At 31.4% G+C, this 23,859-nt stretch overlaps 1 protein-coding gene across 2 annotated transcripts in view; it reads left to right on the top strand.

The window, feature by feature from the left end:
- Positions 1 to 23,859, top strand: part of LOC123696009 (tyrosine-protein kinase receptor TYRO3-like) — a 119,448-nt gene that overhangs the window by 38,018 nt on the left and 57,571 nt on the right. For both annotated transcript variants that reach the window (XM_045641986.1, XM_045641985.1), the window contains exons 5-8: positions 4,397 to 4,574; positions 5,493 to 5,749; positions 5,929 to 5,966; positions 6,479 to 6,651. In XM_045641986.1, the coding sequence (XP_045497942.1) occupies positions 4,397 to 4,574; positions 5,493 to 5,749; positions 5,929 to 5,966; positions 6,479 to 6,651 (646 nt within the window). The remainder of the gene's footprint in view (positions 1 to 4,396; positions 4,575 to 5,492; positions 5,750 to 5,928; positions 5,967 to 6,478; positions 6,652 to 23,859) is intronic.

The raw sequence follows: 23,859 nt of genomic DNA on the forward strand, positions 1-23,859 counted from the left end.
TTAAATTAGAAACCTTTCTAATGAGACAAGAGACGCAGCAATGAATGACAATGATAAAAAAAGATTTAATAAATCATTAAGTAGGGCACGAGTAGTAGTAAAATGTGCGTTTGGCATTTTAGCACAAAAATTTAGAATATTCTTGAGGCCCTTTGAAACAGATTTGAATAATACTATTAAAATTGTTAAAGCTGCAGTATACTTGCATAACTTATTGCAGATACAAGAAGGTGCACATACGAAAATAAACAATTTTCGGACACTTTAGGAGCATTCGTACCAATGCATGCCAATAGACATAGGGCAGACTTAGCAGCGCTTAATGTTCGATCACAATTTGTAAATTATTTCAAAGAAAATTAAAAACATAAAATGTATGAAATATAAACAATAAATTTTTTACCATCTATCAGAGTCTTTTCTTGAAGTTTTCTCCATGCTACCTCTTTTTTGTACGTATTTTTATAATCTGCGTGTCCAATTGCGTATAATACGGGATAATCTCGAATAGAATGCAAAAATAATTCAGTATTTTCGGCATCCATGGCCAATTATATTTTATGTATAGATACGTTATTATAATACTCACAATCTAATATATAAAAATCAATGCCACTTTTCGTTGTAATTCCATAACTCGAGAACGGCTGAACCGATTTCGATAATTCTTTTTTTATTATATTCCTTGAAGTACGAGGATGGTTCTTATGTAGAGAAAACGTTAATATGTACCACGGGCGAAGCCGGGGCGGACCGCTAGTATAGTATATAAATAAACAAATAGTTGCCATGGCAATTGGCATTTTGGTACGTTGGTGGCGTATCTACCTCTTGTTTCTATATAGGTACCTTGATATACATATAAATATATTATCTGTACATATAATAAATCTGTAGAAGGGTCAATTCTGTACATTGAAAATATTGAAAAAGTAAATAGCAGGGGGTGTTACTGGATCGATACCAAACCCAAATATGTGATTAAAAAAATTTTTGTCTGTCTGTCTGTCTGTCTGTCTGTATGTGAAGGCATCACGTGAAAACTAGCGGTTAGATTTCGATGAAACTTGGTATAATTATACCTTATTATCCTGGGCATAAAATAGGATACTTTTTATCCTGGAAAAATACATAGAAAAAAATAATCTTAATTTTTCAGTTTTATCCATAGACGTTGTTCCGTAGAACCGCGAACACACGTTGCGTATTATTATAGGCCTAGCCGTATTTGGGAATTGGGTCCAATAGATATTTATAGGATGTTATTGTCAGAGGTATTCAAAATGGATAAATAAACCATCCACGCGAAGACCGACATCCGCGCGGACGGAGTCGCGGGCGGAAGCTAGTATATATTATTTCTATATCACTTCTATATAATATCATTGTCCATGGACGCGAAAATCTGTCCTCACCGACAGAATGCGAGCGGACGCTATGCGATGCGAAACTCACGCGAAACTTCACTAGCGAAACTTATGCGTCTGTGTAATGGCCATTTCGCAGTTCCTTGCGAAACAATACTGACAAGGACGCAACTATTTCATCTATCTATGTGCTAGAGTGAGACATATCATATGCGAAAACCTTCCATACTACTGACAGATTTTTCGTTTTTTCGCTGCCGCTCGCGAATGCGTCGGTGTACTAAAAAGGCGTAGTAAACAGCAATGTTTTCGCAACTGTTTCGCAATGCGTCTGTGTAATGGCCATTTCGCAGTTCCTTGCGAAACTATACTGACAAGGACGCAACTATTTCATCTATCTATGTGCTAGAGTGAGACATATCATATGCGAAATCCTGCCATAGTACTGACAGATTTTTCGATGTTTCGCTGCCGCACGCGAACGCGTCGGTGTACTAAAGGCGTAAAGGCGTTAAAAGTAACAAATTTTTAACTGACCGCTTTTCATACTTTCATTCATTCAATGATTGAAAATTTACGTTAAAAAGCGTTAAATAGACTCAACTTTATTTATTAAAATCGACATCATTTATTATTAAACTGGTTTATTCAAAATGATATAATTGCTTGCAATATATTCTAAAACATTCCATACGAAAAACGAATTTCCAAAAAAAATCCAAGGTATATAGAAAGCAATATAATTAAGGGCGCTTGATGCTATATTCAGAGCCCATACTAATATAAAAAGGTACAGGTAGGAAAAAGGCATATTTCTTCTCGTGGCAATTATATTAAATCAATTTAATTTTATCAATTATAAACGTAATAAAATCTAGACAGATCTTTAGAAAATTATATTGAAAATATGAAAGCTGAATATTCTAAAGAATAAAATCTAAGTAAATAGAATGGGGAAAATGAAAGCTGTAGGCAAAACCCACCTGTAAATAACCTGTAAATTAGTCAATAATTTTCCTTTTAAATAATCTGAATTGAGCATTTTTTTATTTGAATATTAATTATATACAATATACATATAATATGCAGTGAAAACAGTTTGCGATACTCAGGGCAATTATGATATCAAAATTAATGTAAATAACAACTTTTTACCCTTCTTTACATAATAGAGCCCATATTATAATAGTTTCATCGTCAGAACTCCGACTAAATTTTGACATCAGCCTAAGGCAAGCCTAAGGCAATAGATGAAAACTACTTAAATTTTTATAACAAAAATTAACAATTTCATATAAATAACTTTCATTCGTCAAAATGACCATCCTTTGGTGCTTAAAGATAGAAAAATTGTTTGTTATTGGCCATTTTGCAAAATAAGACATAAGCCGTTTATCCTGGTTTCAGAAAAGCTTATTTCCACGAATCGAGTATATGATTTTATGTGACACATAACATTTTTGTAAAATCTATTGAAACAACAACAATTTCAACTAATCTACCGAAAACTTAAAAGATAATATCTGTGCTAGAATATGTACCTATTACTAATATTATTTACACGAACTTATAGCGATTCCGATAAACTGATATACAGAACAATGTATTAAGAGTAATTTATTGATAAGTGTTCATAGAATGATAATAATAGTGAGATAACGTTAATATATTTATTTTGTATAGAATACCAACACGGCAAAATCAAAAATAACCCAAGAATCTATAGCTCCCTCAACTTATGGCTTGACATCATTATAATAGGTACGTCCATTTCACTGAACTGCATAAATCTATAATGAGATCTGCCAAATGAATCATTATTGTTACATATAACATAGCTCCAACTACCCCGTGCTCAGAAATAACACAAAAATCCATACTTAATATTATAAATTCGAAAGTAACTTTGTCTGTCTGTCTGTTACTCAATCACGCCTTTAACTACTGAACCAATTTGCATGAAATTTGGTATAGAGATATTTTGATACCCGAGTAAGGACATAGGATAGGTTTTATCCCGGAAATCCCACGGGACTATGCGGGTTTTTCTTTGACTGCGCGGGCGATGCCGCGGGTGGAAAGCTAGTAGATAATAAAAGCTTTCCAGTGTTGGTGAAACTGACTATAATTTATTCAAAGTATTCAATGCGGTATTATTCGACGTAAAAACACCATTACGGCAGTGTTATAGCTGGATTAATGTTTGTTTTGATAGTTGCTGTTTTCCTTGCATTGTTAAATTTGTGAAAATCTCTAAAGCACTTAGTAATTTAAAATAAGAGGTAGAGTTTAAAATTATAGACACATTTCAGGTATCACAAATCATTGCTGTTATTTATTACCGTGTCATATTTTTGAGGAATTCGGTATAGGTTTCTTTACAGTTATTTCTTAACGATTTCCAAATTTTCGTCATTCGTCGTTAGAAAATTTTGTCTATCTCGCCACCAGTACTGTCTAAAAATATTTTATTTAATAAATAAATAGGTTGTCTTTTACGTAGTTATTAACAATACTTCGTTTGTCAAGCAACTAACAACGAACAGAGATCGTCAGTAAGCTCATTGAAAATATCTTAACTTGTCAATAAAAAAAAATATTTAAAAAATTTAGAGTTTTAGCAGATATATTATTATAATGTAAAAGAGAGACAAGCCCTTCGGAATTTTATTTTTCTTATTTGTAGCACCTCCTTGTACTTGAGGGGGTCCTCCTAGAAACACTTATTGTGCAGTGTCCCTACAGATACTTAAAAAACCTAAAGGGAAAAATTCGAATAAGGTGGTTGATTATTTTGGAAATAAATGTAAGACATGGGTTAAAATCTTGCCTTTTTTGTTAACGGTACATCTTCGAAAGATACTTTGTCTTTCAGGGAGAAAGCAGAAAATGTAACATTCTTATTTCTTACCCACTAAAACCTCTTCAGTCATCAAAGGATAGTAGGAAAGACAATCCTGCCTTACGACTCTATTTTTTAATATTTTGTAAACATTTACTTTAGGTATAATTTCACACTTTGTTCACAGAGTGTGTGTTGGGTGTATGCTCCTGCGCACACGCACCTCGACTGCCCGTACCACAAGTGATTGCAGATATGTTCTCATTCATGGGAGAGCTGATGGTCAACGTGTCTTGGACTTTACCAGCTCCCAATGAACCGCTTAGACTCCCGCCCAGGCTGAGGAAACAGGCCTATATTATAAGGTTAATTAAGGTTTTTATATCTGCTAAATTAGGTTCTATTTGTCACTCGGCAGCGATTCCTGGAAAAAACATAGAAGTACTATTAATTTTCCAACATGAAGAAAGGCAAGTCATAAAGAATGGCATGCTTAAGCATTTATTGTTGTTTTAATAGCTTTGACTGATTTATTTATTCTGGATTTTATTAGCAATGAAAACGCACTTCTAACTGCGAAATTACTTCCAACGTAAATAAATCTGAATTTTCCTGCTATCGTAATATGCAATTTTGTTTTGTTACCATGATACACGTATTTTGCAGTTTAATGAAGAAAACTTTAGATGCTTTGTTTTTATAGATTATAGTTCTTTTCATATTATAAGATAGATATTATTTTGCTGTGTCATTAACTGAACTTTAAATACCTTTATTAATAGGAATGTTATCACGAACCTTAAAAAGTACATCATATGCCTATATGGTCATCTGAAGCATTGTTCCACTTTCCTTATAATTATAGCACTTATCAAGCATGCAATCTTCAAGAATTCGAAGGGTCAAGAACCCCTCGTAATGCATAAAGCTGATTTAATGATAGCGTGTCAGTTCCCGCTTGTCAATTGTCATGCTGATAAGCATTGCATAAGATTGACAGCATTGCAATGACCATTGTGAATTCAAACTCTAACAAATCTAAACCATCAATATCACTATTTACTATCTTGTTATTACTGTTTTTCCATTCCAAAATCATGTGAACTGGAATAAAGTTCTGTGCGATTTTTAACCTTGGGAAAATGTAATTTTATTTGCTCCTCTTCAAAAATTCCTTCTTCCCTTCCAACCTGTCATTAAAATCTTCAAAATAATTGACAAATAATTTTTCTATAAATGTTAAAGTTTGTTATATTTCTTGCGTAACCAATAAACATTTTCAGCTTAGGTAAACAAATGGTGTCCGACGCGCACCCAGCTCCCTGGTTCGCAAACACCATAACCAGGCGCGAAGAAGCAAAAGGCTTCGTTGCCGTGCCTGAAGGGGTGCGATGGCTTATCCTTCCTATTAATGAGAAGAACATCGATCGAGCTGTTAAGCCGAAAAGGACGCTAGTACTCGATGTAAAGCTCTTGGCGCGAGTGAGTCTAATTGATGAACGAGGTTGTATAGGACCCGCTGGAAATGTTACAGCTTATGGTTGGTAGCTTCTATTAACTATTTAGCTTTTTAATACATTGCTGTATGACGCTGATTTTATAACTATTATGCTTTATTAACATATTAACAGTTGGTTTTGTGAAATTGAGTTTTTATAAGATTGAACTTTAAATTGTATGTATCTTTAATTTCTAAATCAATATTTTCTTCATTTTTAGATCCATCAAAAGCTAAAGGTTCGCCGTTTGGTTCATATGTAAGTATTTTAAACGTACCATCAAAATATTCGAAACATACTTAAGTGCAAATAGACGATCCGCAACACAAGCCGCTTAACAGAAAGGAATTAGGATTAATTAGACGCACCATATGTTCAACCTTAAATAGGTTGTAGATAAAGTAATTAGGGCGGTCACACTATCTATTCACACTTAATATCACTTAAAGTACTTTGATCATTTGATAACAATCTGGATAGGAAAAGTTTTAGGAAATCCAACTATAAACTTTATTGCAAAGGTTACTTTTGGTAAAAGTTTGACTTAACGCAAATTCAAGTAACCTGCACGGGAAGAGCATGATATTAATATTAAAATTAACAAGATAATGAAATAAAAGAAGCGTCTATAGGCCTGTAGCATCTATAGAGCTAGGATTTTTGGCCGTTGGTCATCATATTTCTAAATAATATTATTGCTACTGAGCTGTGTTTTTCTTAACCGTTCGATACTTTAATATTCTGTCTTCTTAAACATTACCATGTGGCAGATGCTGTGGGCCCTCTATGGCGGTATTTGCGTGCTAGCTGCAGGCGTCATACTGGCGTTCAGCGCACGAGCAGTCAAGCGGATAACTGCTATAATTCTAAGGGAAATCCGCCCCGCAGCCGCTCCCTCACCGCTGCAAACTATGTCAAACCGACCGATTTGGTTCATGAGGCAGTGAGTAGTAGCTTATAAGTTGAAACAAGCAGCTTTTTACACTCATACATAGACACTCCCTACGCACGCACGTAAACGTGGGCTGAATTTCAACACAGACACAGTGTACACGCCTCACGCACACTAACACGCATGCTTGAAAATGAATACACGCACACACGTGTTTTGGAAATTAATAAAAGCTAATATATCTTCAAATACTTGAAGTTTGACCGGGATCAACTTTCAAAGTTATTTTCATTAAGCTATTTACTAGTGGTTTCTAGTGTATGTTAAGTTGTAGCAGTATTTAGCTCAAGATACGGGAATAGTGTTTGAGTTAATTTAGTTACTTACTTATTTTGTTAGAGAACCTAGACTTACTTAAATCATTTCTTTTTTATATGGCGTTTTTTCTAGCTGAAAATATTTAAATTCTACTTAACAACAATTTGCTTTTTAAAATGAACAGGCGACTACAAATGATATGGAAACGAAAAATGCCCAAAAAATAATTTTTATAACACAAAACAATCTTTACTTTAAAAAAAAAGGTTTAACGTATAAAACAACAATTTCTATAAAATAACGCTAGAAAGATAATATAACTCTTATTATTAAGCGTCACACATCAAAATTTAAATTTTATATATTATTCACAAATTAGTGATGCAATAAATATACGATTAATAGAGGCTCTGACAGATGGGGTATTAGCATTAACGATTACATTAAATTATGTCACTTCCTCAGGTAACGACTTAACCTTACATAACCACCATTGATGTTTTAATACCTTTTTAATTTTTTAACACAATTTGCAATACTTACAACTACATACCTACATGTTTATTTTATGTCATACATCTATAATATTAAGATTTAAAACCATTAGAATAATATAATTTAGGTTACCAAAGTTTAAATTCATTGAATCCTGTAATACGAGTGTTGAGTACCTATTAAAATCTTAGTTTTCATTGGTAGGTACCTGCTACAATTATTACTATATTTACCTTATCTTACAGACCTTGAGTAATTTTCCTATTCCTATTGCCCTAATTGCCCTAAACATAAAAAAAGAAAGCCGGCATCATACATTTGTAATTTTTCACATACCTTCGTACTAGCGCGAGCATTCTTAGTAAGAACTTCTTACCAAGGCAGTTCTGGTAGGTACTTACCGACAGAATAAAAAAATACGAATTATGAATCTGCGTCGATTTTCGGAGCGGTTAAAAATAGGTCGATCGTTCATAACAACATAATATCACACTCACAAGCTGTACACGATTTATGTACTAATTCATTAAAACCCGTTTATAAGGTTTACTCAAAACATTACCTTCCAGTGTTGTTTGTTTGAACGAAGCTTTTGTTTATTCGGGAGCCCTTCGAAAATGGATTATAAGATTAATACGATCCTTAAATACAAGATTATTTGTTGTACCTACACACTTTGATCTTCAATGTTGCTTAGTTTTTATATACAACCCATCATTGATCATACTAAGTTTATATTGTATAACATCACAAATTTAATTAAAACCTTCGAATATTCGGCCAATAATCGGGTATTGAATTTTCCTTAATATTGAACAGTTAACAACCATCTAAAGTTTTAAGCGGATGCTCTTAATTTTGAACAATTAAATAAACTTAAATCGATTCGATTGGCGTTGTTTTGTAACGTCTATTGAGTCAAGCGTGGGTCGGGTCCCTCTAGGGACGTCGCCGTCGATACAAGACGTGAATATTATAACGTACATTATTAATATACGCAACCACCTAATATGATAACGCGTGAATGACTTTTATTATTTTGTGTTTTTTGTTTTTTGCAAAAATCATAAAAAAAATGTATGGCATATTATTATTGTCTTTTACACTAATCGATTTTATTACTAAATAAAAATTTGCATGTTGATTTTATAACTTACTAAATAAAAATTTGCATGCGGGGTTTTCTTTGAAAACGCGGGCGAAGCCGCGGGCGGAAAGCTAGTTATACTATAATTTGGGTGCGATACGGTTCAAGTAAAACAACACTTATAATTCAGATGAGCTAAAAACTACGTAAAACGTAACGTAAGTAGACCGATTCTATTGTGTTCAATGAATACGAAATACATTTTATGGCAGATTAAAACATTTTGCAAGCGGTTAAGTACTGTGTATCGAAATTGAGTCAGGTTTTACTTTATGATGCTTAAGAGATTAGAAATTTGTATCTAGGTTAGTTGGAAACAAAAAAATCGACCGAGTTTCTATTAAAATCTTAAAGAGTAAGGAGATAAGGAGTCATTTTATATATCGTATATTTAAAACAAAGCCTTCATTACGATGAATAAACGATAGAAATTATAATATTTTCGTAAATAATCAAGACGTTAGACATTTGTCTCACGCCTACGATTATATTAACATGAAAAATAGTTACTAACGACGAATTTTATTTGCAAATAATTTATAAATCATCTATAATTACCGTTACAAAATCATTCATGTTTCAATGTTGTTAAGATAAAAGACAAACAATTACGTAAAGAGATTTGTATCTCCATGATGTTATGGTGTTGAGAATATGACAGGTCATTGTTCAAAGTTCGAATCCGATGAGATACGATCGAACATTTTAATGGTACGGTTAGTTTTCACACACAATTTTTTTATAGTTTATGTACTCAGATATATAGCCTATAGCCTTCCTCAATAAATGGGCTATCTAACACCGAAAGAATTTTTCAAAACGTACCAGTAGTTCCTGACATTAGCGCGTTCAAACAAAGAAACTCTTCAACTTTTTAATATTAGTATTATAGACTATACATAGATATATACCAATCGAAGATACATTCTTAGTTCTTACGTAGAATTATTAAGGTGTTATCAAATATTTATTTAAATATAATTTCTCTAGTATAGAAGAAGAATTTGTTAATTTTGACCAAAAGCTTTGTAATAACTGATTGAAAAGGAAATCTAAAGCGATGAAGATGTTTCATAAGTTATTAACGTATGTACTAATAAAGCAAATATAATGTAAAAAATTGTATTTATAATACAGAAATCGTTGAAGTACCGAATCAGTACCTATAGAAACCTAACAAAAAGTAGTTTCACAACAAAGCCATACGTTCACAAATGTATTCGTGAAATGTCAGTTTGATGGTTTTTTAATATAAGGATGATTTGCTATTTTTATTTATTTATTTTACCTTCTTTTTCTTTACAATTGACAAGCCGCTTGCCCGGGCTATTAATAATAAAAAAAATATCCTATGTTTAACGTTACTTCGGATATATATTTGAAAGCTTTCTGAAAGTAAAATAAGATCCAGCAGTTTTTGAATTAAATCGTCACAAACGATAAATAAAATAAAAAAAAACAAATTTATCCTTCATAGTTAGTTTGAATAATAGTTATAATTCATATTATTACTCATCCATATAAACAGCTATTTTGTTTAAAACTCCAGTAATAATACATAATTAATTCATATTTCGGAGATGAAAGAACAGAAGCTAAACGAAACGGTTCGCGGAGGAACTCATAACGTCTCAGATTTGATCTCATTTCGCACGTTGTTGCACACAATGAAGAAATTTGCCAAATTTTAGCGCGTCGTTTCTTTTATCTAAGTGTAATTAAGTTGCACAATGCAGTGCAACTGACCTAGATGATGCATATCCCGTTCTCTCGTTAATTGATTTTAAGATGCAGTTGTAGATTTTTAGTTTGCAATTAGCTTAAAGTTTGAAATACTGGAAACATTGTGTTTTTACATCAATGAATATATTATAAAACTAGCTGTGCCCGCGACTTCGTCCGCGTGGAATAATGACTGCATAGTAGTTACTAATTAACTTAATTATTGAGTAAACACGTACTACCAATTACCATAAATAATTAAAAGAACTGATAGTAAAATTTATTACCGAACTGTGCTAAAAATAAAAAAATAAATGCCTTATTAATTTTCTATGTATTTCTTTTACATTATGTCATATTATTTTTAAGCACCAGGGGGGAGGCGAGCAAATTTCTTCCATCCTTGTATGGATGTTATTAACAATGTATCGTGCAGCAACTGATCAGCTTAATCGATACTCAGTTCTTATCAAATCCAGCACCAAATCCAAATCAGATCTTTCCTGTCTCACGCCTGTAGTAACTAAACCGTTTAGACCGTGCAATAAAAATTAAATAAAAAAAACCCAACGCAACGAAGAAAAGTGCATAGAAAAAGGAATAAATAATTTCACAAACTTCCCGACGATCTTTTAAAATAAATACCATTTTAAATATTTATAAAAAAAACAAAGTCGTCGGGGCTGCCATGCCAACATTATCATAATATAATATCATAATATATACCTCTATAAATATTTTTTTTTAGAATGGTACTTAATTTTTAAGATCGTCGGGAAGTTTGAAAAATGATTTACCTATTCCTTTATCTTCGTTGCTTTGGGATTTTTTTTTTAATTTTTAAATTTTTAAACTTCTGTTTCTTATTTTCATGTAATATTTTCAAGTGAGCGAGACCGAACTATCAAATGTACCTCCATATTACATTCCTACATCATATTGATTTGGGCCGTAACCGTGCCCAAATTGTAATGGACCACAGTGGCAAAAGAAGTGATATATTTAGGAAAAAAAAAGGGCCAGGCCTATGTGGCTTTGAGTAGAGTTCAAAATTTCCAGGGTGTGGCTATCCTCTCGCTCCCATATCTCCTCTTCTTTCAGATTTTTAACCCTTTCCTTTCCACCCCTAGTAAATGGCAGAACCGATTTTGATGTAAACCATATCTATACATAATTGTACCTATATGTACATTGTACACGTCATATCCTGTCGTTTGATGCTCCATTTGGTTTATTTATACCCACTGTCGCCCCTAAAGTGCCCTAAATGTAATAAACGGATGAACCGATTTCGATAAAATATGACTAATTTGTAATTCACACTTTGCCCTTTCATATGCCTCGCTTGAGTATATTATTTGACCACATTCGATTATTGTTCATTTCCACTTTTACCGCTGTAATCTAATAAATGGATTAACCGAATTGGATAAAAATATAACTAACTGTACTTCACCCGTTATGCACTTTCATATTTGACAATATTCGTTTTTTTCATTCCCACTTTTACCCATATATAGGTATAATAAATGGATGAACCGATTTTGATTAAATATGTCTAATTATACTTTACACGTCATGCCCTTTCATTTGATATGTCACTTGAGTATATTTGACAAAATTCATTTTTTTATTACCACTTTTATACTTATATCAAATAAATGGATGAACCGATTTTGATAAAATTTGACTTATTGTTACTTTCATTTGGTCGTTCACTTTCATTTCACTTTTACCCCTATATACCTAGATATAATAAATGGATGAACCTATTTTGATAAGTACACTTTATCTAAGAACCAGCGTCTGAAAATATGCTGCCTAACAAAAAAAACCGCATCAAATTCGGATTACCTGTTAGCGAGCTACGGTAGCACAAACATGTATTATACACATATAGTTGTCAAACACTCATCACCCATCTTTTTGCGTCGGGAGTTAAAAATATAATACGACAATCGACATAATTTAAAGGACATTTTATGTATAAAATTTACCTAGAAAAAACATAATTCTAATTTGACCCCTACTACTTCAGCTTACCCCTCTCCCCCCCACCCTTGGGGACTTTCGATATGATCACCTGGACATTTATAGGAATAACTGTAACAGATAACTTATATCACACTGTACAGTGTACAATAAATAGAATGCCTTAGCAAATGTTCGCCGTGAATACTAATGGTTATAACTTTTTTGTTTACGAACCGATTGACATGAAATAAACACTAAATGTTAAATGAAGATTACTCCAATATATTAGTGAAAACCGCATCTAAATCGGATAAGCCGTTTCTGAGATTAGCGTGCACGAACATACAGACAAACAGACAAACAGACAAAAATTTTTTTAACTACAGTTTTGGGTTTGGGATCGATTTAGTAATAACACCTGCTAATTTTTTTTTACATATTTTCATTGTACAGACACCGCTTTTCTAGAATTTTATTATATGTATTGATGATGATGATGATGATTGATGATGATATAAAATAAATGTAGGCATGAATGTTATATAAAATAATAAAATGTTGAAAGTTTAAATATTATACAATAAGATTTGCGAAGATTTTTTTTTATATTCAAAAGTTTTTCTTACGAAGTATAGGTAATTTTTTTTTGTTTTTGCATAAGATGTAACACACGATATTTTTATGATTATTATCTACGTTTAGTCTTACTATCTCTCATTATTATATCAAAAAACATCACAAGATTGTATCTAAACTGTTTTTGTAATAATTTATGATAAAAAAAATTAAAGAATATTTTATTTTTGACTTTTTATATGTACATTTACACAGAAACCCATATACGTCGCAATTTATTGCGAATTTTTTTATCTTTAATATTTTGCGGTGATCTGCAAAGTGCGATTTCAAAAGTGTAGTTATCTTAGTAAGGTAAACGCAGGTATTAACGACCCCTCTAAGGCAATTTCAAAATCAACCATATTTTTTAAGTATACTGGTTCTTCTAAAGATTTATAATTTCATTTTATATGCTAGTGTTATGTATAAAAAATGTATTTATTGAAGCAAATACATTCTAATAAAGGATTATCTTGTAAAAAATAATTTACAATGTGACTTAGTCGATTGTTGCTATTACCGACCCATAAAAACGGCTGTGAAGCTATTAACGATTTTTATGCAGCTATTCCCGATCGTATGTGAGAGGAAGCCTTTTTCCAGCAATGGAATGTATAGAAGCTAGTGATGATGATGATTACCGATCTTAATAAAATGAAATAAAAATGCAAATATATTCGTATTTTTTTATTGTAGTTATTTTTAATAAAACAAATGAGTACTTTTTAGTAATGAACTAAATAATTATAAACTTTTAAATTAATCAACATAATACTATTAATATATGTACATATATTAAATTAAGGATTTCAAACTCTAGGATATTTCGTTATGCTATTTGATTGATTGCTTCGGCGAGTTGTGTTTTACTGAATACTTTTCGCCGCTTTCGTGGCTCCATATTTCTGGAAAAAATATACCTAATTATATGTTTTATGTTAATTTAACCTAAAAACCTAAAAATATAATTTTTTAAAATTTTTTAAATTTAACCTAAAAATATAATTTTTAATAGGCACCTATTATGTCATAAAAGTAATAAAAATATATTTGCACGCTCAATTACGAGCAGAATGTTTAAGGATCAATATTATCTGTATATACAAACATCTTTATTCTACATTCTGCAAATAAAGCAATTTGAATTTGAATTTGTAGATGAGAAACTAAACAATCTATATTCGATCGGTAATAGCTTCCTATAGTTGCTATTGCCGACCCACATGGGTCGGTATTAAAGTATGTAAGTATAAACCTAAATTGTATTACCGACCCATAAAAAAATGGTTATTTTAATTCGTTTGATCATCAGACTATAAAATAGATTATAATTGATTAATGTCATACAAAATATAAACAAATGCATATTGTTTAAACAAAAAAAAAACAATGACTTCTGTAACTATTCGATAGGGATCCTCGAAAATATCATAACTTTGTATAAATTGACAACGCTAAAAGAGACAACATTAGACAAAAAAGTTTAGTCGCTAATAGATTTTTATGAAGACTCATAGCTTAGATTTAAACTGGTCCATAAAACCACTTGTGTTAGTGTGATATAATAACATAAAAGAAAATAAAACAAAAAGTTACGTTGCTGCCATTGCCGACTTACGGGTCGTTGATACCTGCCGCGGCTTAAACTGGTGAAGCTAACACCGTCCCATTTTAATTTTAAGTTTTATCGTTTCAAATTACTTTTTATTAATAAAATGTTGTAAAAAATGAAAAGTTGACACTTAAATGCATTGACATTTAGTAATATAAATTAAAGTATAGATGTCATTTGTTTGTAAATGTCTTAAAAAGATACTCACAGTACTTACCCGAAGGAACAACGGAACAGTACGACACGTCCTGCTTCCACGCTACCCCGCAGCAACTTACGCGTTTTAACTCTTTTTTGCTCAGTTACTCACTCTAACGTTAAAGTATACGATGCTCAAGTAATACATTCGTGTATAACTTTGCCTACCTATAGCTAGAAACGTTCTGGAAACGTTTAAATTTCGAATTACTTTTATAGGTCGGTAATACCTTCAGATTTTCGATGGGTCGTTGATAGCTGCGTTTACCCGTAAACGCAGGTATTAACGACCCCTCTAAGGCAATTTCAAAATCAACCATATTTTTTAAGTATACTGGTTCTTCTAAAGATTTATAATTTCATTTTATATGCTAGTGTTATGTATAAAAAATGTATTTATTGAAGCAAATACATTCTAATAAAGGATTATCTTGTAAAAAATAATTTACAATGTGACTTAGTCGATTGTTGCTATTACCGACCCATAAAAACGGCTGTGAAGCTATTAACGATTTTTATGCAGCTATTCCCGATCGTATGTGAGAGGAAGCCTTTTTCCAGCAATGGAATGTATAGAAGCTAGTGATGATGATGATTACCGATCTTAATAAAATGAAATAAAAATGCAAATATATTCGTATTTTTTTATTGTAGTTATTTTTAATAAAACAAATGAGTACTTTTTAGTAATGAACTAAATAATTATAAACTTTTAAATTAATCAACATAATACTATTAATATATGTACATATATTAAATTAAGGATTTCAAACTCTAGGATATTTCGTTATGCTATTTGATTGATTGCTTCGGCGAGTTGTGTTTTACTGAATACTTTTCGCCGCTTTCGTGGCTCCATATTTCTGGAAAAAATATACCTAATTATATGTTTTATGTTAATTTAACCTAAAAACCTAAAAATATAATTTTTTAAAATTTTTTAAATTTAACCTAAAAATATAATTTTTAATAGGCACCTATTATGTCATAAAAGTAATAAAAATATATTTGCACGCTCAATTACGAGCAGAATGTTTAAGGATCAATATTATCTGTATATACAAACATCTTTATTCTACATTCTGCAAATAAAGCAATTTGAATTTGAATTTGTAGATGAGAAACTAAACAATCTATATTCGATCGGTAATAGCTTCCTATAGTTGCTATTGCCGACCCACATGGGTCGGTATTAAAGTATGTAAGTATAAACCTAAATTGTATTACCGACCCATAAAAAAATGGTTATTTTAATTCGTTTGATCATCAGACTATAAAATAGATTATAATTGATTAATGTCATACAAAATATAAACAAATGCATATTGTTTAAACAAAAAAAAAACAATGACTTCTGTAACTATTCGATAGGGATCCTCGAAAATATCATAACTTTGTATAAATTGACAACGCTAAAAGAGACAACATTAGACAAAAAAGTTTAGTCGCTAATAGATTTTTATGAAGACTCATAGCTTAGATTTAAACTGGTCCATAAAACCACTTGTGTTAGTGTGATATAATAACATAAAAGAAAATAAAACAAAAAGTTACGTTGCTGCCATTGCCGACTTACGGGTCGTTGATACCTGCCGCGGCTTAAACTGGTGAAGCTAACACCGTCCCATTTTAATTTTAAGTTTTATCGTTTCAAATTACTTTTTATTAATAAAATGTTGTAAAAAATGAAAAGTTGACACTTAAATGCATTGACATTTAGTAATATAAATTAAAGTATAGATGTCATTTGTTTGTAAATGTCTTAAAAAGATACTCACAGTACTTACCCGAAGGAACAACGGAACAGTACGACACGTCCTGCTTCCACGCTACCCCGCAGCAACTTACGCGTTTTAACTCTTTTTTGCTCAGTTACTCACTCTAACGTTAAAGTATACGATGCTCAAGTAATACATTCGTGTATAACTTTGCCTACCTATAGCTAGAAACGTTCTGGAAACGTTTAAATTTCGAATTACTTTTATAGGTCGGTAATACCTTCAGATTTTCGATGGGTCGTTGATAGCTGCGTTTACCCTACTTAGGTTCTTGAGATCCACATTCAACATTGCAAGTTTTTAGAAGGATTAAGCAATTTAAAAGCATATTGTTCAGAAAATAAAGATGATTTTTTGTCTTTGTTGTTGTTATACATATTCAGAGTTTATTCAGATTTCAGTCTATATCATCATCGTCACATAGTCTAAAGGCATATTGTGTTTTAGTCTTCTTCAGTCTGTGTTGAATAAATATACGATTCTATTTTTCAACTATGTAAGAAATTTTAAGAATTTTCTTACAATATAATATTCGCTTAGGTCGATACAATATAATATTCGGTTAGCTCTCGATTTATAAAAACAGTCTACACATTATTGCCTATTTTTGAAATTATATGTAATTACTTCTATGGATACAAACATGTTTCAATAGATGTTCAAAAACTACATACATAAATATACATTTCTCAGAAAGTATGAGGGACAGTCTCGTAAATAGAGAATACTTAACTAAGTCTATTATCCACTTTCTTCGTTTTAATTGCAAAAAAAAATGAAATCATATAAACTCTAACGTAATCTAATTTATACATAACATTATATGTAGACATTTCATGGGAATAAAGTTGATTACATGTTAATGAGACTGCGTTTTCAATCTCGAAGTGTGCATATTAATTACTGTCAAAAGATCTTCATATAGATAATTTCAAATTGCGTTACAATTGAATGGAGAATGGAGTTTTTCTCGACAAAAACATATGTACATGTAATTAAGCCCTAATAAACCGTATAATGGAAAACTGGTGTAAGTATTGCATTGATACTTACACCAGTAATGGTCTTTCGTAAAATAAAATATGAAAGACATTGTTTTACATGTGGATAAATGTACCTAAATATAATGACCACTAGGTAAATGGCGTATAATCTGAACAAACGCGAGCCTCCACGGAAAACGAAAGAACGGTAAACGGAGCTTCTTTCCGTGCACAACAGCCATATGGAACCAGCTTCCTTGTGCGGTGTTCCCGAATGGTTACAATCCGGGGACCTTTATGAAGAGAGTGTATTGCCTTATAAAAGGCCGGCAACACACTCCCAATGTCCCTGGCTTGTGGAAATATATATATTATTGTTTTTAAAAACGTTACCGTATCTCGATTATTATTTATTAGGCACAGGAAAGATCCAAATCGTTTGAAGGGAGATTCTATGACGTTATGCGACCTTTTAGGCGTCTTCCCAATCTTTGTATGTTGTAAACACTTCACAGAGCCAATAAGGCAATCGTTATTTTCGAAATAGATCGTATTATACAAGAATATTGAATATCAGATATGTTAACAATAGGATTGAGAACAAGGGGTGAAAGAATAAAGAGAATCTTCCATCTTGTTTACACCCACTCAGAAATTTAACAATTCACCTATTTCGTAATTTTTTGAAGTGAAACTTCTTTATCGGGGTTGGAAAAAAATTTAGTGTAACATTTTTTCGTTACGCGTGACATTTTTTTGGTTACGCGCCATCTTTTTCTTATCCCTACCATGCGTGATTCGACGTATTTCCGGTAAGTTGCATATAGTAAATTATTTTTTTTGAAAAATAAAGAAGTTTCACTTCTTACGTGTGTACACTAGTACACGCACACATTTTTTTGTTACTATCATTGGCTTTACGTACGCTCATATCACATCGTGGTTCCAAAGGTACTTTGAAGACGAACACCATAGATTAATAAAGAGTTTAAATATCTTAAACTACAAATATTTAGAACCAATCCCTTGACCCAATTTGATCGGAAACAGGCTTAAATTATTACTTTACTCTACAATTAATACTGAAATACTCATAAAGCGTAAAGTTATTTATGGCTGTACAGTGTACCTACTATGATAATAATATCTAAAATAATATTGCCCATTAAAATAGGAAAATCGCTAGTTTTTGTAGGTTCCGGTTTACATAATTAATATTAGTAATATATTTAATAGTAGGTTCATAATGTTTTCAAAAATTACAAAAAATAAGGTCACCTGAAATTCAAATCTTTCCACTTCTTTTCAGCACGTGTCTCGATAAAAAAAAATATAATAAGAAAACAACATGATACATGTAACAATACGCAAAAAAAACATATAACATATAATATATAACATATTCTAAAAGAAATATAGCGTATTTCGTGATATTATTCGTGATATATATTAGGTACTAAAATATGCGTATATTTTAGTACCTAATATTCATAATACTTTCACAGTAACCAACCTATTCTATTTCATGTATTTGATCTATGGGAGTACGTAATATATAAACATGTTTATATATAATATAACTGACTATATATCTCACGTCCAATGTTTTGTTTTTGAGCTATGGACTTTGGAATAACAATAATAATCGTTCAACAACTAACAGGTGGTTCAATGTTAAGTAATAGTATGTATATTAAGCTCGATTTTGATAATCTGTTTCTACAAACATTATAATAATATTCTTATAACCTATGTAATGCCCCAATTCCATTAGACAGGTCAGTAGTTCTGCTCCTTATATAAGCTATGCATTGTTCCAAATCCCAATGAATCGTTACAATCGGTCGAACGAGTTTGAAGATTAATTGAAATACAAATAAATACATAACAAACAAACAATTCAATAGTTTCATTTTATGACTATGTTAGGAATAATTTTTTTGCTTTATCTTGCAGAAATCTAAAGAATAAAATGTATGTTGTCGAATCTATGTCGTTGTTAAATGTCGGCACTTACCTGATCCTGTTTTTATTATTGTACCTTTTTGGGACAAGGTCTACGAACAAATATTTGAAAATAGCGCGGAGCTTTAAAAGAAAAATAGAATTCCTTTCTCTATTTTCAGTTTAATTTACTTGTATACGTTGTATTTCTTTTAATTCTATTTCTATCTGCAAGGTAAGGATAGTATCCACTATCTAAATAATTTCAGTACGTTAGTTTTCATTATGAACATGCGTGTATCAACGATTTGTTTAATAGAGTATCTCAATGGCTGGCTCGTCGGCTACTCTGTGAAAAGTAAAATGGAGCTTTTGAAATTTTTGCTTGCATTTTTTAAATTTGTATGTCCAAAACAGAATTAACCCACTTTCAATCATAGTAGAAAGTTAAACTTTACCTGACATTTTACTTCAGTTTAAGTGTATTACCACCGATTAAATTAAACATCTGTTTCTTTTAGATGAATTGCGACGTGATGTAAGAGTAGGGCTTTTAGAGCGGATCCTTGGACAACATCACTATATTAGTGAATTTGACATTTAAAAGCGTTTCGTAGTAAAGCATCAATTATATATTTACTATTTATTTGTTCGATTTAACTATAGCGTACTATTACAAAGTTACTTAAGAAAACCTTCACCTATACCTCGATGGAATGTATTATTTAGAAATAAATAAACGCTAAAAATAAGTGTTAACGTATGAATATAACAAGATTTAAGAAATCGCGGTCAATTAGACACTCAACCGTCTAACAATATCACGGGACGGGACGGGACAGAGGTCAGAGAACGGCATAATATTCTAAATTGTATACATTGTGCTGCACTTCTTTTTACTAATATAACGACGTATAGGTACATATTTTTAAAAATACCCGAAATTGTCCAAGTGCCGATTTGGAATGACTGAAAACATTTTCCTAAAAAAAATCACTTTTTACACAACCATTTGTCACGTAGCCTTAACATTGCGACTTGCGAATTATGTAAGCAGGTCCCTCGCAGTAAACAAACAATAAAAAAATATCTAAACGAAAATCTCACGAATTCGTATTATTCACACGTAGGTATCATCAGCCTTACACAATACTTTAAAGTTTAATTATTTATTCATGACGACGCTAATTACTTAATACTCACCCGACTCAATTTTGGAAAATATGGAGCTTACGTAGAAGCTTTCACGTGGCTCTAATAAAATCATGTATTTATTGGGTTGCATCAACTGCGCACAAAACATTGTTTATCTATTAAATTTATAGTATACTAGCTGCTCCCCGCGGTTTCACCCCCAGGCCCCATGGCTCCATTCCTGTTCGTCGTAGCGTGATGATCTATGCCTAAGAGCCTATATAGCCTTCCTCGATAAATGAGCTATCTAACACAGAAATAATTTTTCAAATCGGACCATAGCTCCCGAGAAACAAACAAACTCTTCAGCTTTATAATATTAGTAGTTAACTGAAGTCTGTGTTGCCCGAAATAGATGGCATCAAAACATAAGTAATCTATACTTGTCAATTAAATGGGTGTTGAGACGATTATGATTCATGAGTAAGTATATAATTGTGTGGTGAAATAGGCATTGTTAATTTTTAATGACGTTACAAAAGTGATGGTACAAATTTCATAATTCAAGCATATGCTGCTTTGTAGTAACTGCTGCTTAATATTTTAATTATTCACATAATATTATATTCAACATGTTTGTGAACTATATCCTAGTTTGATTAAAATTTGTAATGGAATTTTAGCGATAATCAGTAGTGAAAAATGTGTATTAAAATTCAAATTGTACTAGGTATATTAATTTTAAGGATTTTATGATTTCGTTTTTTTTTCCGTTAAGTACTTACCTTATTAAATATATTATCTCAAATAAACTGTTTTATACAATTGACTTAAAAGCTTAAACGCGGGGACATTGCATACACTTAATTTTCTAATAAGCAATTTCTACTACAAAACTCACAAAGGGTATAAATTAGAATAAATCACTATCATTTTTTCTATATATAATACGGATTATATTATAAAATAATAATAAAAAAAATCATTTATTGAGTAACAATACATTGACATAAATTATACAAACACGACGATCGCCTCAACTAGGTATAAACCTGTGCTAGAGACGAAAATATTTAAAACATGATTTATAGTGCTTACTTACTTCTTACACACAATATATATTTTAAGCTACGTACCTATAAACCACCTTAACAAGTAGGTGTTAAGGGTGTGATAACAGTTAAATAGATTAGTCTGTAATGAGATACTAACCTAACATAATTTTCCTCCCGTCATTACGCAGTCCGACCACATCCTCGTTTCAACAATTAACAGAATTTCTACGTTAATTAATTGCATAAAACGGAAAGGTTCAAAAACACTATCTGACTACAAAATGAGTTTGGAAACTGCGACCAGCCCATCACTTATATCCCATACAGACATACATTTACGTCTTGAATACGAAAATAAACCTAAATACTATTTATAGCTTTCTTAGTTTCTAATACTTATATTGATAGAGATGTATAAGGGTGCTTTTCCACCAATAATATGCGAGGTAATGTAGCTGTGCTGTGAAAATGGACGGTCGCGGAAGAATTATAATCAACACCCGCGGCCCCATTATTAAAGCGGCTCGACGGAACACAGTGGGGTTTTAGTCGGTAAGAATCCGACATAACCCACGGCTCCTTCCCCGGGGGCCGTGGGTATCTTTGGAAGATTTTCCCACTATAAAAAAAAGGGTTTCCACCAAAGCTGTGCGAGGAAAATGTGCGGTGCGAGATTGGGTTGAAATGTATTCTATTGCTCAAAACATGTAAGTAATTTAGAATATAGAACGCACAGACCACATCATAAAAATAATCAATACACTGTTTATCCCATATTTATACAAATTATCCCTTGTTTTTTGTCCACCTGACCGAGATAATTCCCTCTTCTTTTTTCCGTTTATTTCAAACTACGATACTCCTAGCTATTCTATAGAAAACAAAAACAAAGAAATCATCATTAAAAATACCATAATATATTTATAAAGCCAGAAGTTTTGTGATGATCTGAAGTTTGTTGCTCTTTCACGATAAACCTTATTTGGCTCAAACATAGGTAACTTCCAGATTTTGGCTTGAATAAAATATAGGTTGTTCTATATCCGGAAACCATTAAACTGCTGAGGGCGGGAAGGAATGTAGATGTACACTGTAATTTTTAGCTTCCATTTAGTTTATTCTAAGAACGCTAATAAAACTATTTTGCGTCTAGAATAGTCATTGTAAATTAACTGTAGATCTATAATTAGCGATTTATGAGTATTTTATAAACAGCTTAATAATTATTTCTATTAGCTAATCGATTGGATAGAAATAAAATTCGTTTAACATATGAAATGCTTTTAACAGTAATTGTTTATCCTTTTTTTAATCTTGTGATCTTTTTATTGCGAATATAACACACAGTTTGTGAATAAAAAGAGAAATAACTTATATAAAAAATGTTATGGTAAAGCCTTTAATAATTCATTTGATATTTGATATCGGTATACATTGATTGAAATAAAGCGCATTATAGGTGAAAGGTTTACATATACGTGCTAAGATTTCAAAGCTATTCCAAATAAATGGCATATGATTATGTCATAAAATGATTATAAGGTACATTGAAGAAAACCATGGCTTGCAAAATTTAATATTAACACGATGCAAATTAAAATTAGAAAGCTGGCGATTTTTTTTCTTTTATTTACCCGACAAATATTTTATATACTAGCCGTCCAGGCAGATGTTGTTTTATTTCTCCTTTTATGTATTTTCCCTCCAAAAAATGTTTAAAAAAATCGCACTTAAATAATAGTTTCTGTGAATATATTTTTCATAAAAATCTTCATCTTTATTTGTATATATTTTTTTATATATTTAACCATTTAGTTATGAAACATAGCTTTATACCGAAGCGCTAAGCTAGAAGATCTTGTTCTAGATTCTTTACACCCGTCTACCTTGTCAATAAAATCAATTACACAATCAGATGGCACTATTGCACTATTTTGTAAAGTCCTTTCTAAAATTACCACACAGGTCGGTAGGTGCAACTGTGTGTAATTGCTTTGCAACATATATAATATGTTAATAAATAATTTAAAATATATATTGTTATATGTTAAGCTTTAATTTACAGATCATTTAAACATTAAAAGTATCAGATTTCCAATTTTATGGTGATCTTATATCTATATAGCTGTGCCCGAAGTTTTACCCGCAGTGCTCCGCTCCTGTTGGTCTTAGCGTAATGATGTATAGCTTATGCCTTGCTCAATAATTAATGAGCTATCTAACACCGAAATAATTTTTTAAATCGGATTAGTACCTAGTTCCTGCGATAAGCGCGTTCAAA

Source organism: Colias croceus, chromosome 12, assembly GCF_905220415.1.
Source record: "Colias croceus chromosome 12, ilColCroc2.1".
In the NCBI taxonomy this organism is placed as follows: domain Eukaryota; kingdom Metazoa; phylum Arthropoda; class Insecta; order Lepidoptera; family Pieridae; genus Colias; species Colias croceus.